Source organism: Lagopus muta, chromosome 11 (assembly GCF_023343835.1).
Source record: "Lagopus muta isolate bLagMut1 chromosome 11, bLagMut1 primary, whole genome shotgun sequence".
Taxonomy (NCBI): Eukaryota; Metazoa; Chordata; class Aves; order Galliformes; family Phasianidae; genus Lagopus; species Lagopus muta.
In genome coordinates, this window is record NC_064443.1 from 12,745,291 (window position 1) to 12,762,328 (window position 17,038).

Consider the following 17,038-nt stretch of genomic DNA (forward strand, 5'->3'; position numbering starts at 1 on the left):
TGCTTCGCAGATCAGCTCTGTAGCATTTATTGAGTCTTTTCACTTTGAACAAAGCAGCTCCCTTGGCAGGAAATGAGGAAGTTCTCAAAATGGCAGGTCCTGTTTTTGGGGCATATATCCCTGATTAGGAGCTCGCTCAGTCAGCACAAAAGTCTCCATTTATCTCAGTTTCCACTTCAGATTTGTACTTCGGGAAATAAATGTGGATAAAACCCTTTGCTATGAAATCTGTATCTGATGCAAGTTGTCAGCGTGAAAAGATTTATCTAAAAAAAAATAAATCATCCAACAGCCCTATTTTGTCGATCATAAGCCAAATTAAATACATTTTTACACAAATAAACATGGATGGTTGTTTGCTTGGCTTGACTCAGTTTAAGTTTGATCCTAAAATAATTTCTGTGGATCTGGCTGGAATTGCTGTCACATGCTGGAGGCACTAAATCTGGCTACCTGAGTGCTGCAGATCTGTTTCAGTGCAGAGTGATACAAATCTAAAATTATTTCTGCTCAATTCAGGGGAACATGCTTGTTTCTGCTCTTCCATCTTTCCTGCAGGAGATTGCACAGCCCTGAGTGGTAAGACCTGACTGCAAACTGAGAGGGAGATATCTCACAGTGGGACTTGAGCATTTCTCCTTTCTTTTCTTAAATAGTTCTTTATTGAGCTTTCCACCTTCTGCATTAATTTGAGAGCTGAACCAAATAACCAGGAAGAGATTGATGTGGCCTCACGTTATTTCATACGGTCAATAAATTGTTAAATGGGCCAAAGGACACGGGTTAAAAAAATCATTTTGTATAAAGAATGAGGGATTTTTATTAGCTGACAGAGCCCCCGTCTCTGAAGACTTTATAATGGGGCAGGTTTGATCTTGAGCCATGCAGTGGGAGCAGCTCTGTTGGCTTCATAAGTGCTTTGCCTTTCCCAGCGTGGATGAGACGAGTTGTGCCCCGTGTTGTGTGCTGAGCGAGCACTGAGCTCGCTGCTCCCACTGTACTGGAGGCGGAGGGGTTGGTGGGCAGCCTTGGGAAGGGGGCTGCTGGCAGTGCCCATGCTGTGATCTCGACCAGGACAAATCTGGCACCCCCTTATGCAAGAACACAATCTGACCTAGCAGGCTTTTAATATCCTGTGTACCTGGTAGGGTTGCCCTTATTTAAATGCTAGGAGGTATAGGGGCAGAGGATGCCATTTGAGGTGTTCTGGGGTTACAGTGGTAATCTTGTATCAGTGGTCAGGAGAGTAGTGAAAGCAGAGATGATTAAATGTATGCTTGTCTGCACTGTAACACCTTTGTGGGTTTTATGGGATGATGAGGAAATGGAAATGCAGGCTACCTGTGGGGAAGCATGAGTGTGCCTGGTGAGTCGGCAGCCCCACTGCACAGCCCGGGGCTACATCACCATGCCTGTGCTTATTTTGGATATTTTGATTGTCAAGGTAGTACTTGGTGTATGACTTCTGGAGATAGGTTTTCAAAACAGAAGGCTGCACTAAGGCAAATACCAGCAGTGGATACAAGCAAATTGTGTTTCCGGAGCTGAGAGGTGAAACTGGTGATATTGTATGAGTTTGTGCGTTTCTGGGAGCATTACTAGCTTTAGTGATGAGAGAATTGGTGTCATTCTGCATTAAACAAGGAAGTGAAGCTACAAAATGCTCCATTAAGGTCACATTTATTTGCTGTTCAGAGGTTGTTCTTCTAATGTTGTGCGTGCTGCAGCCCCTAATTATGGGAGAATGAGCGAGACAGGTGCTTCCTGCCATGTTTTCTGTTGTAAAACCCTCAAGGTTTATGTGCTTGCAGTAGAGGAAGAAGTGAAACAACACCCCCCCCTCTCCTCCCCCTTTTAACCATTGTTAATTGAGCCTACAAACAGGTCACCATTATATATGTAAGGCTCATGTTTCCCAGATAAATTGTGCTGAAAGTAATGAGACCCAGCTGGCTCGTTCTCAGTGTGCCTGTGCTGGTGAACTCGTGTCCCTTCTGCACAAGGGCATGGAGCTGGCCCTGGGCTCCAGCTCGCTTCAATCTTGCCTTTGGGGAAGCAGTGTGGAGTCACTGGAGCTGACTTTGTGAAGAACAGTTATTTTGCCCTCATACCTTGTGGTTTGTTGTCCTACTTCAGTCTGACCCTGATGTTCTAGGTGTAGGAGCACGGAGTCTGTCCTCTCCCTGCTATCTGCTGTGATTCAATCAGAGAGCACCAGCTTTCCTGTGCAGGTCAGCCTTGCTTGTGAGCCTGTGCTGTGAAGTTTTATCTCTGTTTGCCTAATGCATTGTTATGAATAAAATTCATAAATGACGTGACCCCTCTGAAGCGGCACATGGAAAGGCAGTGAACAAGGATGAGGATTCTTCCTTTTAAGAAATGCAGATAATGATGGTTAACAGAAATCAGAGGAAGTGTATGGGATGCGTGGGCCAAGAGTTTTCTAGGTTAAAGTTGTCAGGTCCCAATTACTTTTGTCTGACTACCCAAATCAGAAATGTTTAAAAGGAGTCCAGTTTGCAGTGTCCATTAGTCGTCTTTAAGGTATCTCAGATGCATAAAATATCTGTCTTAGAGAGAAACTGAATGTATTTCAACATGCAAGAAAGCGTCAAGGGACAGTTCAGTAGGACAGAGACTTTGGTTTCATGCAGTTGTAGTTCCCAGTGATGTGGGATGACTGGTTCCAAATCCGGGGTCTCAGCTGCCAGCACCACGTGCTGCTTGCAGTGTGCCCTGAGCAGCCCCCCATCCCAGAGCTGCCTCAGTTAGCCAGGCTGTGTTTTCTGCTCATCAGTTCTGTGTCTTCTCTGGAGAAGAGGTAGCAAACTGTTTCTTTATTCCGATGCATTGCTCACATATCGGTAAACGTGAGCTCGTACTGCATTCTGAGAATTTTTTGACTGAGAATACTTTGCAAAACTGATGGCAGAAACTGCCATGGTGCACCATCCTTCTGCAAGTGGTGGTGTTGCAGCTGGTTTAACTTCTGTGTTTTTGTCTTGAGATGGGACTGTTGGCACTGCTGGTTGCCTGTCTGACTTTGCCGCCTCCTAGCAGAAGCACTGCAGTGATGCCAGTTGACATCAGTGGTCCCAGTTCACCCGCCATGTCATGTCTTACACAGCTGATGCCATGAAAATCCCAACCCAAGCCCTTTCTAATCTGTGGGCAGCATCTGTCTCTTGCTGGCCTCCCAAGCTTCTTTTTCTGAGCCCTCTTATTGGGGCACTGGTGATGCAACTTGAAGTTCCCTGGCTGCCTTGCTAATGAGCTTTGCTGTAAAGCTGAGGAAGGACTGTGAGATCTGGCCATGACTGGAGACACTTGGATTGGCTGTTCCCTGGGAGGTGCTGGCTCTGTGAGCATCGCTGGTGTGATGTGTGACCTTGTTCTGTTTTGGCTCAGATGTCTCAAGCAGGATGCTTTTCTGTCACCCTTAAACTCCATCCCTTGCAGCATAAGGTGAAGCCTTATGCTTCACCTTAACAGCCTGAAGATGTTTTCTCTTAGTTATCTACATCAGTTATAATGCTTTGGGACTGATACTGCATTGTTACATTGAAGTAATACAAAATGCATTACACAACTCACTGGCTACTGAGGTTTAATGCACCTAGTGACTGCTGTATTCGTGTTTGGGATGAGGGCTTTTAATTTCAGTAGTTAATTGCATCCATGCAATTTGACAGTGTGTTCCCTGCACTGTTTTTAATCTTTACGTTGTTGGCTGGTTCCTGTAAAGGCTGGATTTACATTCTTGCTTTAGGTTTGTGTTGTTCCCACATGTATTGGTGCATGAACAACAGAATGAGTGGTGTGAGAAGTCCCACGTTGCTTTTGAGAATAGGCCTGTAGCTTGTGCTCACATAGGAGTTAAGGGTGGCTGTCATCTGGGAAAGGCATATACAGTGCTTGGCAGATGCAGCGTTAGGATGTCTGTTGTTTCACTTAGACATGAGAAACTCGTGGTTGTAGCTCCCGTATTTCATTAATGGAAAGCTGTTTGTGAAGATTGTGTATGCATTCATGGGAGAATGAACCGTATCTTTTATCTGATAATCAGAAGAAATCTCTGCATCAGAATCAAAGGAAGAAGTCTCATTCAGAACATAATTTGATGCTGTCTGACCACCATATGCTGTTTTAACTTCCATCTTTTTGGCAAGATGTAATCACCCTAAAATGTGGGAAACCAGGCCGGAAGAGTCTTTTAAAAGTAAGACGCTATCAAAATGGATTAGTGCCTGAATTATGTACAGATTAATTCTCTGTAAAGAGTGGTAAAATATGAGGCAAATAGCCTAGTTTTGTTTAGCAAGTTTTACACTAAGCCCAGGCAAGTGAATCTGACCATTATTTAATTTGATTAAAAAAAAAAAAAAGTTTCCTATTATAGATGTATTTCCTATCAATTATTTTTCCCCCATCTTTTCCCCTTCTGGCTCTCTTCACAACAGTAATTTAAAGAAACTGCCAAGTAGCCTTAGCCATTGTCAGCAGTGCACGTGTTAATGTGTGGCATTGCAGCACCTTCACCTTACCTGCCTCTCTTTATCACACTGCTGTTAAGAGCACCTTTACTGCTGTGCATTTTGCCTTTTTTTTCCTCCCCCTGTGAGGTTTGCCTGAAGCTTTATGTCTGCAGATGGCCAAGCGTCTTGGCTCACTGATCTCTTAAACTCCATATCAGAGATGATATAAAAGCCCTTAAGGTAATGTTCCTGTGCTTCCATCCCTTTTAAAACACATCGTTGTGCTGTCTTCAAGAAAAAAGTAAACCAACAAAACAACAACAAAAAAAATCCTGTTTTCTTGTTTTTTGAAAAAGTTTCTTTCATAAGAATCAAGTTGATAAGGAACTAATTGCTGGCATTCCTTACTTTTTAGTGCTTTTTGCCTAAATGCCACCAAGACTTTTCCCTCCCATCTTAAGTTTTCAGGCGTTAACAGCTCTCCAGATTCCAAGTCTCCTTCTCCAAAGACATCCCAGTTTTCCAGCAGTAGGACCAGGTTGAAGCACATCACTCCAAGTGTCGCCATCATGGACATGGGCTATGGCAGACTCAGCTGCAGGGCAGCCCACAGCCAGAGCATGAGCTGAGCTGTGTGTGTGCCATTGACTCTGCACTGCTGTAATCAGAGCAGCTGAAAACAAATTTGGGTGCAACCCTTTTCTTCAGAGAAGGCTTAAATGAATCTGAGTCTGGCACGCTCTCTTGTTAAACTACTGTCGTAACTAATGATTTTGCCATTCAGAAATGAAGTATTGATCTTAAAAAGAGTTTTTCTTACACAGCCCATGGCTTGATACCTTTTAAACACTAATGCCCAGGGTATAATCTCTGTGAATAGCATAATAGCTTTATATTTAAGGTAGATTGGGGATAAAATTTTGTGTGTTCATGTGAACTATGAATACCAGTAAGGTATTCAAGCAGGAATTACCTAATCATGCCTTTGAGGGCACTTATCAAATAATTTTTATTGGAAACTTAATATATTGAGACAGTGCAAATGGGAAGCTGATCAGAATGCTAAGGAATGTCCCAGCATCGCATTGCTTTGCTGTCTGCAGATATGCAGTAGGCTTGATTAATTTAGCACATCATCTAAAATCATGTAGCGTTGAGTACCGATAAAAATTATATGAAACTGTGTGCAAGAGATTTCTCCATGCTAGCTGTGAAGGATCCCCTGTTCCCTGCAGAAGTCACTGCGATGGCACCCGCACAGCCCCACCATCTGAAGGTGTCACACGCCATGGGCACCGGCGCTGCACCAGCAGCCAGAGGACTTGCTTGGGATTTAATTTCACACTTGTGTATCTGAGCCTCAGATCGATCCACCTTCTTTTTTTTTAACTGTATATTTGTAAGTCTCAGACCATACATTGTGGCATTCCCTGCTCCTCTGCCAGCAGCACTGGCACGTTGTATCACATCAAACCTTGCAGGGTAAGGTCTCCTGCTCTCCTTTTTCCTCCTGTCTCCTGCTGTGTATTTCTCTCCCCTCCCCATCCATCTAGTTTAGATGCTCCATTTTGAGTCTTCCAACAGCATGTTCCTCCCCTCCTATTGTCCCGATTTCCACTTCCCCCACTTTTGCAGGGTTCCCAGAAGATCAGAGACTCCTTGTGTTTGCTCCGTGCTGGACCAGCCCATCTAATTGCTGGCTGTTCTCCAGTCTCCAGTTCTGTGGGAGTGGAGCAGGAAATCACTTGGCTGCTCTGTTCCTGAGCTGTTAACTGTCTCCCAGCTGAGAAAGTCTCATGGAAACCCGCAGTGAGGAGCATTAATAACTTAACTCTTAAGTACTTTTTCTAGTACTTGTTCTCATATTATACAAGCAAAAGATATCGGTCGAGTTCATCAATTATTTCCACGTATAACTTCTGAAAGGGTAGAATTGGAATGATGCACAAAAATGAATGCATGTATTCTAATGACTGGAGTAAAACCTTTAGCTGGATGTTTTCTCCAGTGAAAGAGGAAGATTCAGCAGTGCTTGAATGCCTGTTACTTTTTCACTGGTGTCATTGGGTTGCCTTGATCAAAAGGTCCATTCCTGGTGCCCCCCGAAACCTGGAAAAAGTAAAATGTCTGACATGTAAAGAAGCATTTTTTTAGTAATTTGATTGTGATGCTTGTCTTCCAAACTTTTGGGTGTTTAAGGTAGAAATGAAGGGCAAGTTGGGGTTCAGGCAAATGTATTTTCAGTTTTTCCACAACAGGTGAATCTGAAAATCTCCTGCATGCTCTGTTGTATACCTCACACCTCCCACTCCCTGACCCCAGCTGATAGCAAGCAACAAAAGCTCCTCAAGATTGAGCCTTTTCCTGATAGCCTTATCAGCGTGAGATATTGCCAACAATAGCTGCTTGTTCCTGCAGCGTTTTCTCCTTGCTCACGTCGCCCTGTGCAGGGTACATGGCCATACTGCAGGCAGGCTGAGGAGCTGGGAGGAGAATATTGCGTTTTCTATGTCAAAGACACCAGTACCTTCCCAATTCACTGCATGGCCAGGGTCTTGACCTGTCATCCTTTTCCTAGAGTTTCTGCAGTTATCTAGTCGACCTCTATCTTCTCTACATGGCTAATGGCTGCTGAATTACTGCACGTCTATTAGGAGACTGTTGTCATTACCATTGGGCTGCCTACCATCATTGCAGGGCTTTATTTAGAACAGTGTGATCCAGTTTGTTTCATGTTCAGTCCTGCAGAAGATGTTTAGCAGCACAACCAGCAAGTTCTCATCTACAGTTCTCTTGACAAGTGCTTGAGCTGTCCTTTTGCTTTGTGCTTTGGTATAATTAAACCTGTGTATAACATGACCCTTCACTATTTATGAGTGTAGATAAAGGTTCAAATCTATTGTATACGTACAGAAAACTGAAAATGCATATATTTACTAGAATACCAGGTTTTTAATTGTGTAAATATAATGCTGACTAAAGCAAATGTTCAATTTCACATTGAAGTAAGGCATTCATAAAAGCCTGGATTTGCATAATTTAATTTTCTGCACAGAAAATACTGCAGATCAACAGTATGATTCATAACTTGTTCCATGGTTGACGTATGGCTCTTTGACAGTGCAAGCCAGGATTACAAAGGGCTTCACAGTTTTGGATGCTTTGCACTGACTCAAAGCCTTTCTCCTTTCAACACATGCAGATGATTTGAATGAGTTCCTTTCTTTTGATGGTAAAGCACACAGCAGGGCTCACTGAGACAGAGCCACAGGAGCAGCTTCCTCCTTGGAGGTGGCAGGGTGATATCGTCCTCCTACCTGCAGGAATCATAGCTTTTGCGGGGGGGATGGGGGATGAACCCACAATTATGTGCTCCCTCTGTGTAGAGGATGCTTAGGAAAGAGTAGCTTCTCTCTTTTAGTAGTAAAGAGGGACTTAAGATATTTTTCCCAGGATACAAGATTTTTCTCTTCTTGAGTAACGGGGCTAGTTTTTCCTGATAGCCTTTCCAGCCACTCTCCCAGGTTAGTTCTGTGTTCCATTCCTTAGCTGTTCAAGGTCTGTGGTGTTTGCTTGTCTGTTCGTTTTGCCAAAACAGTTTGGGTCTCTGTATCTCTCATCTGTTCCTTCCAGTTGATGCAAATGTCTGTTGCCTCCCAACCAGGTAGGCATATTGGGGTAAATCAGAAGAGAAAATAAGGTATGTGGTATAGAGCTGCCTACAAACCCTCATAGTGCATGTTCCAGTGTTTCTAGTTCAGCCTGGAGTGAATTAGCATTTGGAAAGTTGCCAAGAAATTTGGAAAACTCATTCAAATCAGAGGCTCACAATAAATGGCACAATTAGTGCCTTTGTTCGCACAAGGGAAGAAATTGATGAGAGCAGACCTGCAGTGCCTTTCCTGGGATTGCATGGCTTTTCTTACCGTTTCAGCATTCCAAAACCTGCAGCAATGCATGACCCTTGCTGAAGATTGCAGGTTGTCTATGTAGTACCTGTTGGCTGCAGTTTGTTCTCTGCTGCTGTGGCACCAAAGGGTGTGCTAACCAGAAGCATCTGCAAAGTTCTGGCGATCTCAGGGCTTGACATTTGGTAAAGATCTGCTACCAGTTGTAGTTGGCCTGGGAGCAGACAGGAATCTGAAGCTCAGTGACTGTATGTGGGTAGAGATGCTTTGGGCAGTTTTCTAAAGTTTTACTTTCAATAATTCAACTAGTTACTGATCAAATAAATGATCAGTTGGACTTAAATTGCCATTGAGTCATGTAGCGTGTACCTGTTCTTCACATTTTGCATATGGGTTTATTTGGTGATGTGTTTATTAGAGCATGGCAAGTTCCAGTTGTGATGTTGGAGAAAGATTGAATTTATTGTAGATTTGTTATTGACATTTGTGTAGTCATGCACCTCCCGTTGGGTTCCGTGAGATGTACAGAAATACTGAATAAAATTTGCATGCAAACCCTCCTTACCACCCACCCTTCCCCCCATTCCCCTCCCCCAAAAAACAACAACAACAACAAAAAAAAGCACTTCCTTGTGAAAGTTACGTATTTCTTCACAAGAAAAATTATGGGTTTCAGTGTAGGATGTGTTCTTTATGTTTTGGTTGCTAAATTTAATTCCTTCTAGCTTGTGAAGTTTTACAAGGATTCCTTCTTTGCTGGCCTCTCCCTTTTATGTCAGAAGGCGTTGGTGTTGCATGCTGGATATTCATCTGACACACGCAGCGTTGCTCTGGCTGGAAGGCAGCACTGTGTGTCTGCTTTGCTTGGATGAATCCTGTGAGGCGATGTTTCTGGAGCCCTGCTTGTGTTCAGGCTGTTACCCCGTGTGCTGTGGGCTCAGGTCTGCAGGCTATATGTAGAGATTTGTTCCCTCCTGAATGAGGCTGTTCTAAATGATTTAAAACAAAGTTGTGATAGTAAGGATAACGTGCTTCTGCATTTATAGTCTTTCAAGGATCTTGGTCATTTCTGTGTAGGTTTACTAGTTTGGTAGCTTGTTTTCCGAATGGCCATCTTGAGGTCAGAGGAAAATCAGACACATCTTGCCTTTTGTTTACTTGTGTATATCAGAATATCCTTATGGATAGTACTGAAGTTAGACTGGTACGTGCTAGATAAGAATAAAGGCATTGGTGAGTCCTATCTTCTCTGAATCATCTTTGAGCATTGGGCCTCCATGGATGAGGAGCACACCTGCTAATTTTCTTTGCGGTGCCAACTTTGTAGTTTCTGCTCAGTGAAGATTTAAGCTTTGCAATGTAAACTTCCAGGGAGTAAAGACCACTTTCCTAATGATTCCTACTTTTCTCTTCCCAGCTCTGACTGAAGGTTATGTTGGCTCTCTGCATGAAAACAGACATGGTAGTTCTGTGCAGATACGGAGGCGAAAGGCTTCGGGGGATCCTTACTGGGCATACTCGGGTGAGTTGGATTCTTCAGAGCAGTGAAACATGAAATATCTCCAGAACTAAAATTTCTTTGCTTTTTGTTACTACTATGCTCAGAAATAGGATTTCTGAGCCTTAATTTACAGTGTATTTTCTGCTGACCTCCTTGTGACTTCCTCTACAGTAATCCATTCCTTTCCTGCGTTTCTGTCAGTTACCTCCAGAGTTTTCCTTGTAACTCTGCTCCTTCTGTGTGTCCTGTTTTAAGTCTCTTAACATAGCCCTGCAGCGGCATACTCCCATGAACTTTACTTTCTGTCTAAACAGAGTCTTTCCAAGTTTACAGTTTGCTTGCACTGAATCTTGTAGAAAAACTGTAAGGGTTGGATTGACACATCCAGGTGACGAGACACTGGAAATTTTACAGTTAATTATCTGCATGTGTGTTATCACAATAGAGTGTAGTAAGGACAGTGAGAACTGTCAGTGCAGTAATGCACCGGGTGTGTGATGCTGAGAAGGTCAGATGTAGGAGGCATTGCGTTATTTGTCCTGTTGCTCTTACAAGAGCTCTTGTGAAATGTTAAGGAACTGCGCTTCTGTGCAGACCATGAAATTTCACTGGAAGTGAATGATTATAGGTGAAGTTGCAACTTTTTTCCACTAATACACAAAATACCAATGTTGCATTTTATTTATCAGATCCTGAATATAAGCTGCTTCACTTGTGAATGAGATCATACAAGTAAAATACTTCTAAGCATTTTAGTAACGTAGGACAAGCTCTGCTTTCTGTTTAGAACTTTGAGGTTATCATCAAATGCACAGATATTTTAAGAGTTAATTCTGTGCTTCAGCTTAAAGCAACTCATTTAGGTTTTAAGCCTCCAAACAGTGGAAGATAACTTTTGTGTTGAAATGAATGGGCTATTCTTATGTGTTGTCTTGCAATAAAATATTGTAAGTTAAGTGCTGCTTGGCAGGTTTATTTTGTTTCTGTTGCTGAAAATTGTATTTGGAATCTTCATTGCTGGTAGTTAAATCAAAATGTTTGAGAAAAACAAAAGTAGTGGAATTAATCAGTTGTCATATATGTCATAACTCGTTTATTTGAGTTACTAGACTTTTTAACCAGTCTTTTGCCTTAAAAACAAACAAAAACAGGAAAATACACACAGAAACAAATCTACCAAAACAAAAAAATAAGTCCTACCCACCAAAAGTAACAAAATCTCATTTATGCATACAACATTCTTCCTAATTCTATTTTTGTACTGGTGCAGTTCTTCCTTTATGAGTAACATCATTTGTTCACCCCTCCAGAAGAGCTTTTACCACCCACTAATCCTTTTACATTTGTGTCATAATAAAGCGTATAGTCCTGATGTGTAATTATACCTTTCCTGTTGGATTTTGCATCCTTTTCTCTATTGATAAATCTCCCGCTTCCATGAGAAAAATAGCCAATCTGTTTTTAGAGAAGTTAGTGACTTCTTGATCATCAATAGTGTGCCATTCCACCTGATCAGCTCTGTCTAATTAGAACCTTTTTTTGTCACTGTTGCTGACAAAAGGAGTAAACTAGGAGATGGAAGAGATGGAAATGATGTATTTACCAGTGCTTGTCAAGAAGCCAGGTGAAGATTTAATATTTTCTCAGCATGCTTAGTCATGCTGCCATTTGATCTGAGTAACTTAAAATGTCATTCCAGGGGGCAAGTGGTTTGGCACCAGCTATTCCAGCTGCAAGACATGAGTTCTTGTTGAAGCTTTCATGACGCGAAATACAAGTGTAAGCTAACAGTGTAGGTACAGCATGACCTGGCTGCGTGGGTTCTGTGTAACCTACATCAGAACAAGGCCACGATGGAAGAGGTTGGAGGCCTGGTAGCCTCCTGAGCCCTTTTGAAGCCCATGCTGCAGGGAGGAGCAGCTCTATCCCACTGAGCTGCACAGCGAGCGCTGGTAGGTCTGCATGAGAGCAGGATGGCATGGTCATGTGCCAAAGGTGAATACTGTACTGAAGGCAATGTTAACAGGGTTGCATTTGGGAAGAAAAAGGCAAATCGAGAAACGGGGAAGACACAGTTATTTCAGGAATAAATGGTGGACAGCAGAGCCCAAATGTCGAGCAGACGTTTTTTTCTAGTCAGGCACATTGAAGAGGATGCTCAAGTTATCTATTCCTTTCTCTTGCATCCTGGTTCCTCAGAGTGTTTCCCAGAACACTGAACAGGGCTTGGCTAAGCAGTTTATGTACTAACATCAGTCCTGCAGGAAGGGTTTTGGATGTAACTAGGAAGTTTATATCAAATGAGCTTACAGAGTGGGAAATTCACTCTGCAGTAAGCAATTAGTCCGTGTCAGTGGCTTCCAAGCTCTTCTATAGATGTTAACCAGTAGGCTGTTCCCCTTTCTTGTCCTCACATGTTCAGACCAGCTCTCTTCCAGCTAGTTGTACAGCAGCTGCTGGCTCCAGCCCTGGCAGTTATGGGCAGAGAAAAAAGCTCTGCTGGCCTGTATGCTGCTGAATTTAAGTCTCTTCTAGGGGAAGTCGCCAACTAGATTAAATAAGACTGGGACAGCTTCTGCTTGCTGTTGGCATATGACCACAGGTAGAGCTCAGTGTTGACCAGTATGCCCATGTCTCTGCTGGTTCTGTGTTAGGCTGAACTGTGGCTTTATATTGATTTCAGTTGAGCTCTACTGATTGACAGTCAGTGAGGCCCCTTTACATTTGTGGCTGCGCCTGGCTCCTTTGCAGAGTTTTCATATTTTCAGTCTTAAATGCTCTAAAGTAAATTTTGAGGTAGGACTGAGAGGTGTGGAAGTAGGCAGCTGATTGTGGTTTCCCTGCCTGGGGGTGCAAAACGGCACAGCTGTGCTGTGGAGAGCCCTCAGGTCTTTATCTTCCACAGGATACTAAGTGAATAGAACTCCTCTGTGGCATGTTGAGAACACTGCTGCTGCTCCACACTCTTGGGGGGGGGGGGGGGGGGGGGGGGAAGAAGTGGCTCAGAAGCTGTTTTGATTCTCCAGAGATGGGGAATTTTCCTGGTTCCATGAGGTACTTATGGGATTGCTACGTGTTGCTTGTGATGTCATTCTTCTCAGGCACAGGAGCTGAAAGAGAATTAAGTTCAGCCACTGATGAGGAGTCAGGCACATTTCAGGTCTAACGTTTGTATGAGGCACTTACCTGCCTGAGTAGTCCCCACGTTCACCCTGTGAACTCCTGTGCCTTATGCTCACACTGCACGTGTCCTGCAGCAAGCCTTGGAGCCTGCACTGCAGAGCTCTCCCTTCCCTGTCCAATTGTAAAAGATAGGATTCAGAAACCTTGTAAAATAAGCCCTTTGTTTACAGGCACAATTCCAACTGTAACATTTACTCCAACTGAGGAATAAAACTCACAAAAATGAAGAGCAGATAATGAAATGAAAGGCCCATTTTAAATGAGTTTTGTCAAGAAGACAGAAGGAAATACAATTGGCCTTTCAGAAGAAACTTCATTAAGTCTGCGCTAGGAGCTCTTTAAACCAAATTCAGAAGTGAGCAACCACTGACAACAGAGCACAGTGACTTGTCTCAAGAGGAGCTGCAGGAGTGAATGGAGACTGAGATCTCCTAGATTTTAGGAGTTTTCAGGAAATCTAACTATGTTTCTAGGCAGACTTCTGTGCACACATGTATTTATGTATATTGGCAAAGCATTTATTCCACGAGCGTGTCTTATGGTTTGCCAGAGACTTTCCTAAATTGCAACTGACCACATTATTTGCAGTGTAATGGGAATGTGAAATGGGCACAGTGGAGCCAAAGCGAGAAGTAGGTGTGGATCCTGGATGTGCCTCACAGCAGTCCTCAGGACTTCTCACTGTTGCTTTTTCCATCAGGCTAGCCGCTGCATGAAGGACAAGTTTGAAATGGCTTTCAGCATAGTCTTTTATTCCCACAAAATTCAGCATCTTTCTAATATCCATAACAGCAACAGATAGCAAGCAGTAGAGGTGCCTTCCTGCCAGCAGAAAAAGGTTTTTGTAGCTACAAAATATTCCTTAAACATGAAAAGAAATCCTACAGAAACATGCAGCAGGAAGTACCGCATCCAGGGCTTTCTGGCTGGCCCTCCCCTGTGCATTGTGTGCAGTTGCACAGAGCATAATATTTCAGGCTTTTGAAGATTACTTTCAACTGTCAAGTGTTGTGTCTATCAGTGCTGAAAACACTTTACCAGTGACCTGACAGATGCTATTTTGCTGTGCAGTAGCTCCCAAAAATGGTTAGCGAGAGGGTCAGGACTTCAGGATGATATTGATGATATTCTGTTATGAGATGCTGAGTCAGATGTTTGTATCTTAAGTTAGCAGCTCTAAAGGGTCTACCTATAGCCACTCTAAAAATATACCTACACTCATACGTGTCTTTTTTTTCTGAAAAACTGTTATGCAACATTAGTGTAACTGTTGCTGCAGTGAGATTATATAAATCCAGAAGTAACTGTAGGGAAACAGCACTCTTTCCTCTGTTATCAGATCAGGAGGCTCCTCTTGAGTCGTTAATGCATCTTCACTTCACTAACATGTGTGATCACAGGGCGTGGAACTGGGGGGCTGTGCTGTCTGAAGGCAGGATGCTGCAGGTGACAGTGCTTTTGTCACTGGAGTTTAATGATGTACCCAGTGTTTGTACCGCAGGGCTGGGCCACCCTGCTCTCTTGGTGTCTGTTCTGCTGCTCAGCCCTGGTCTTGCAAGCTGACTCATTCAAGGAATACTCCCTTCTAAGTAATCAAAACCATTTGTACTTTTTAGAGAACAAAAAAGTAGACACTAGCCAAGGATGTGTATGTGTTCTTTTTGCTTGTTTATTTAACTATGGCTTTGCAAAGATTTTTTTAATAGAAAATGCATAGTTCTTTTTAATCTTAAGGTGTTTTCAAGGCATCTTTTTTTTCCTCTTTGTGCTTTTGATGGCTCTCATTTTCAATGTGAAATTATTCACACTACTTACAATGCTTCTGTCTTTTATGCTTGATATTACTGATGTTTTTTCCATCTGTAACATTGGATCCCTTTCTCTTCAAGATAGTACACAACTACTGTGAACATTAGTAGGAAGTATTAGAAGAAAAAGAGGCTTTAGAAGGGTAGGGATGACCTTGAGAGGGGAAGAAGTGTCCAGTAAGAGTAGGACTTGTGGCCACAGCGTCGTGCTGGTGGCCACTATCAGTGTGTGAGTGCTTTGTCCTACAACACTTAGGCAGTTATTGCTGCCTTTTAAGATGCTATTATTTAAAATATAACCAGTGGTGAATATAAGAACTAAGTGGTGTTAGCAAAAGCGCTTGCTGGCATTAAAATGGGAAAGATCAGTAAAAGTTATTTCCTGAAATAATAGCAAATGGTGATGAAATGTAACTCGGTGATGTCTTTTGTAAATGTGTGAATTTCTCTCTTTGCTTAGATTGTTCTCATTAAATAAGCTGCTAATGTGAATTGGACAGGAAATAATCAGCAGATAGTAAGGAAAGCATTGAGACTTTATTGAACTAAGAGGTAACTAATGGCCTGTTCACTGTGGTCAGTATTTCACTCTTTCTATCTCTTGGGATAATAAATCTTGGTATTGAGCAAAACTTTGGCATACTGCATACATGGTTATCACCCCACTGTAAGGATACTCATCTCCATTAAATGCAGCATGATCAAAATGAGCAGTTTCTGCCTCTCTCCCTTTGCTCTTTGAAGCTGACTTCATATAGGGGGTCTAAGCTGACAGAACCAGGAAGAATATTGTCTGATCAGTAAACTAATCTTTGAGTATTTTATCTGCATTTGTCATAGATAAATGGTAGCCTTCACTGAACCCTGCAGAAGCCAGCTGTGGTGCATTCATTTTTATATGCAGTCTTATTAGAGTATCTAACAGGTGTTCCCCAAAGCAATGCTGTACTTTGTGAGACAAACGTGGAAAACTGTAGCTTAAGGATTTACTGTTACCATCTAAGCATGAATCTTGATTTATTTTTTTTAATGTGCACAGCTAAGGTGGTATGCTGTTGTGTGATTTATCCAATAAACAGAAAATACCATCACTGTTTTTTTGTCTGTATTCTGATGGCACTTGGTCACAGGTCTTTGCACCCCTGAGCTGGGCACTGCACAAATGCACCAGAGAGAGAGTTGTCTGAGGTATCTGTACCAAGTGTGCATTTACCAGGGAGATGTTGAGGAGAATGCTTTAGGTTCTTTCTTTGGCTTTTCAGAGTTTTGAAGTAACAACTATGAAGTACTTTTAATTTTTTTTTTTTTTTTTTTTTTTTTGAGAATGAAGAAATAAATTTTCAAGTTCTTATTCCTGAGAATAGAATTTATCTTCCAAACCTTAAGCTACTGTAAATAAAAATTCACAATAATACAGCCATGCTGAATATTTAACATGGGCAGTCCTTGTAGGAGAACCTGCCTGTCATAAGCAGTCTATGTAATCTGGAATCACTTCCAGTAATCCATTGCTGGGGAACATAGCCCTGACATTTGTCGTGTTTGTTTGTGGGCAAGTTTCTATGTAACGTGCTAAGAAACCCTAAGATAGCAATTCTACTGCATAGATACAACTTCTTTACTGAATGCCAGCAATACTGTTTTCTCTGTTCTTGCTACCTTTTCTTGCATGCAACGCTTACAGTTCATTCCAAGTACTGTCACTGTCAATCCTGGTATCCAGTCTGTAATGAAATGGTTGACTGAATTTGTAGATGTTGGATGTGATGGTGAATTTGCCTTTTTTTCTTCCTTGGCAAAGTTCTTTCTGAAAGTTGATTGTTTTTCATGCTTTAAATGCATTAAAGCAAATCCCTGATTTCTGAATGCTCTAATTTTTTTTTTCTTTAATGCTTTTCAGTAGAGAGACCAGTGGCAGCTGGACAGCTTTGAAAAATGTAAATACGAGGTGCAAAGAACCAGGCGTTCCCTCAACAACTTTCATGAAGTTTTTGCCTACCACAGCACAAAAGTATTAAATAACTGCAACAGCTGCTGGATGATGTCTTTGGGGTTTCAGATGCAATTGTTTCAGTAGTACATCAAAGTATTCTTACTTCACACATCTCTGGCTATCTGTGATGAAATGATGAAGCTCAAAGAGCTGCTTTTGCTGGAGGAGGG

At 42.3% G+C, this 17,038-nt stretch overlaps 1 protein-coding gene across 1 annotated transcript in view; it reads left to right on the plus strand.

The window, feature by feature from the left end:
* Positions 1–17,038, plus strand: part of PTPRG (protein tyrosine phosphatase receptor type G) — a 377,855-nt gene that overhangs the window by 75,360 nt on the left and 285,457 nt on the right. The window contains exon 2 of the mRNA XM_048957891.1: positions 9,801–9,905. Coding sequence (XP_048813848.1) covers positions 9,801–9,905 — 105 coding nt within the window. The remainder of the gene's footprint in view (positions 1–9,800; positions 9,906–17,038) is intronic.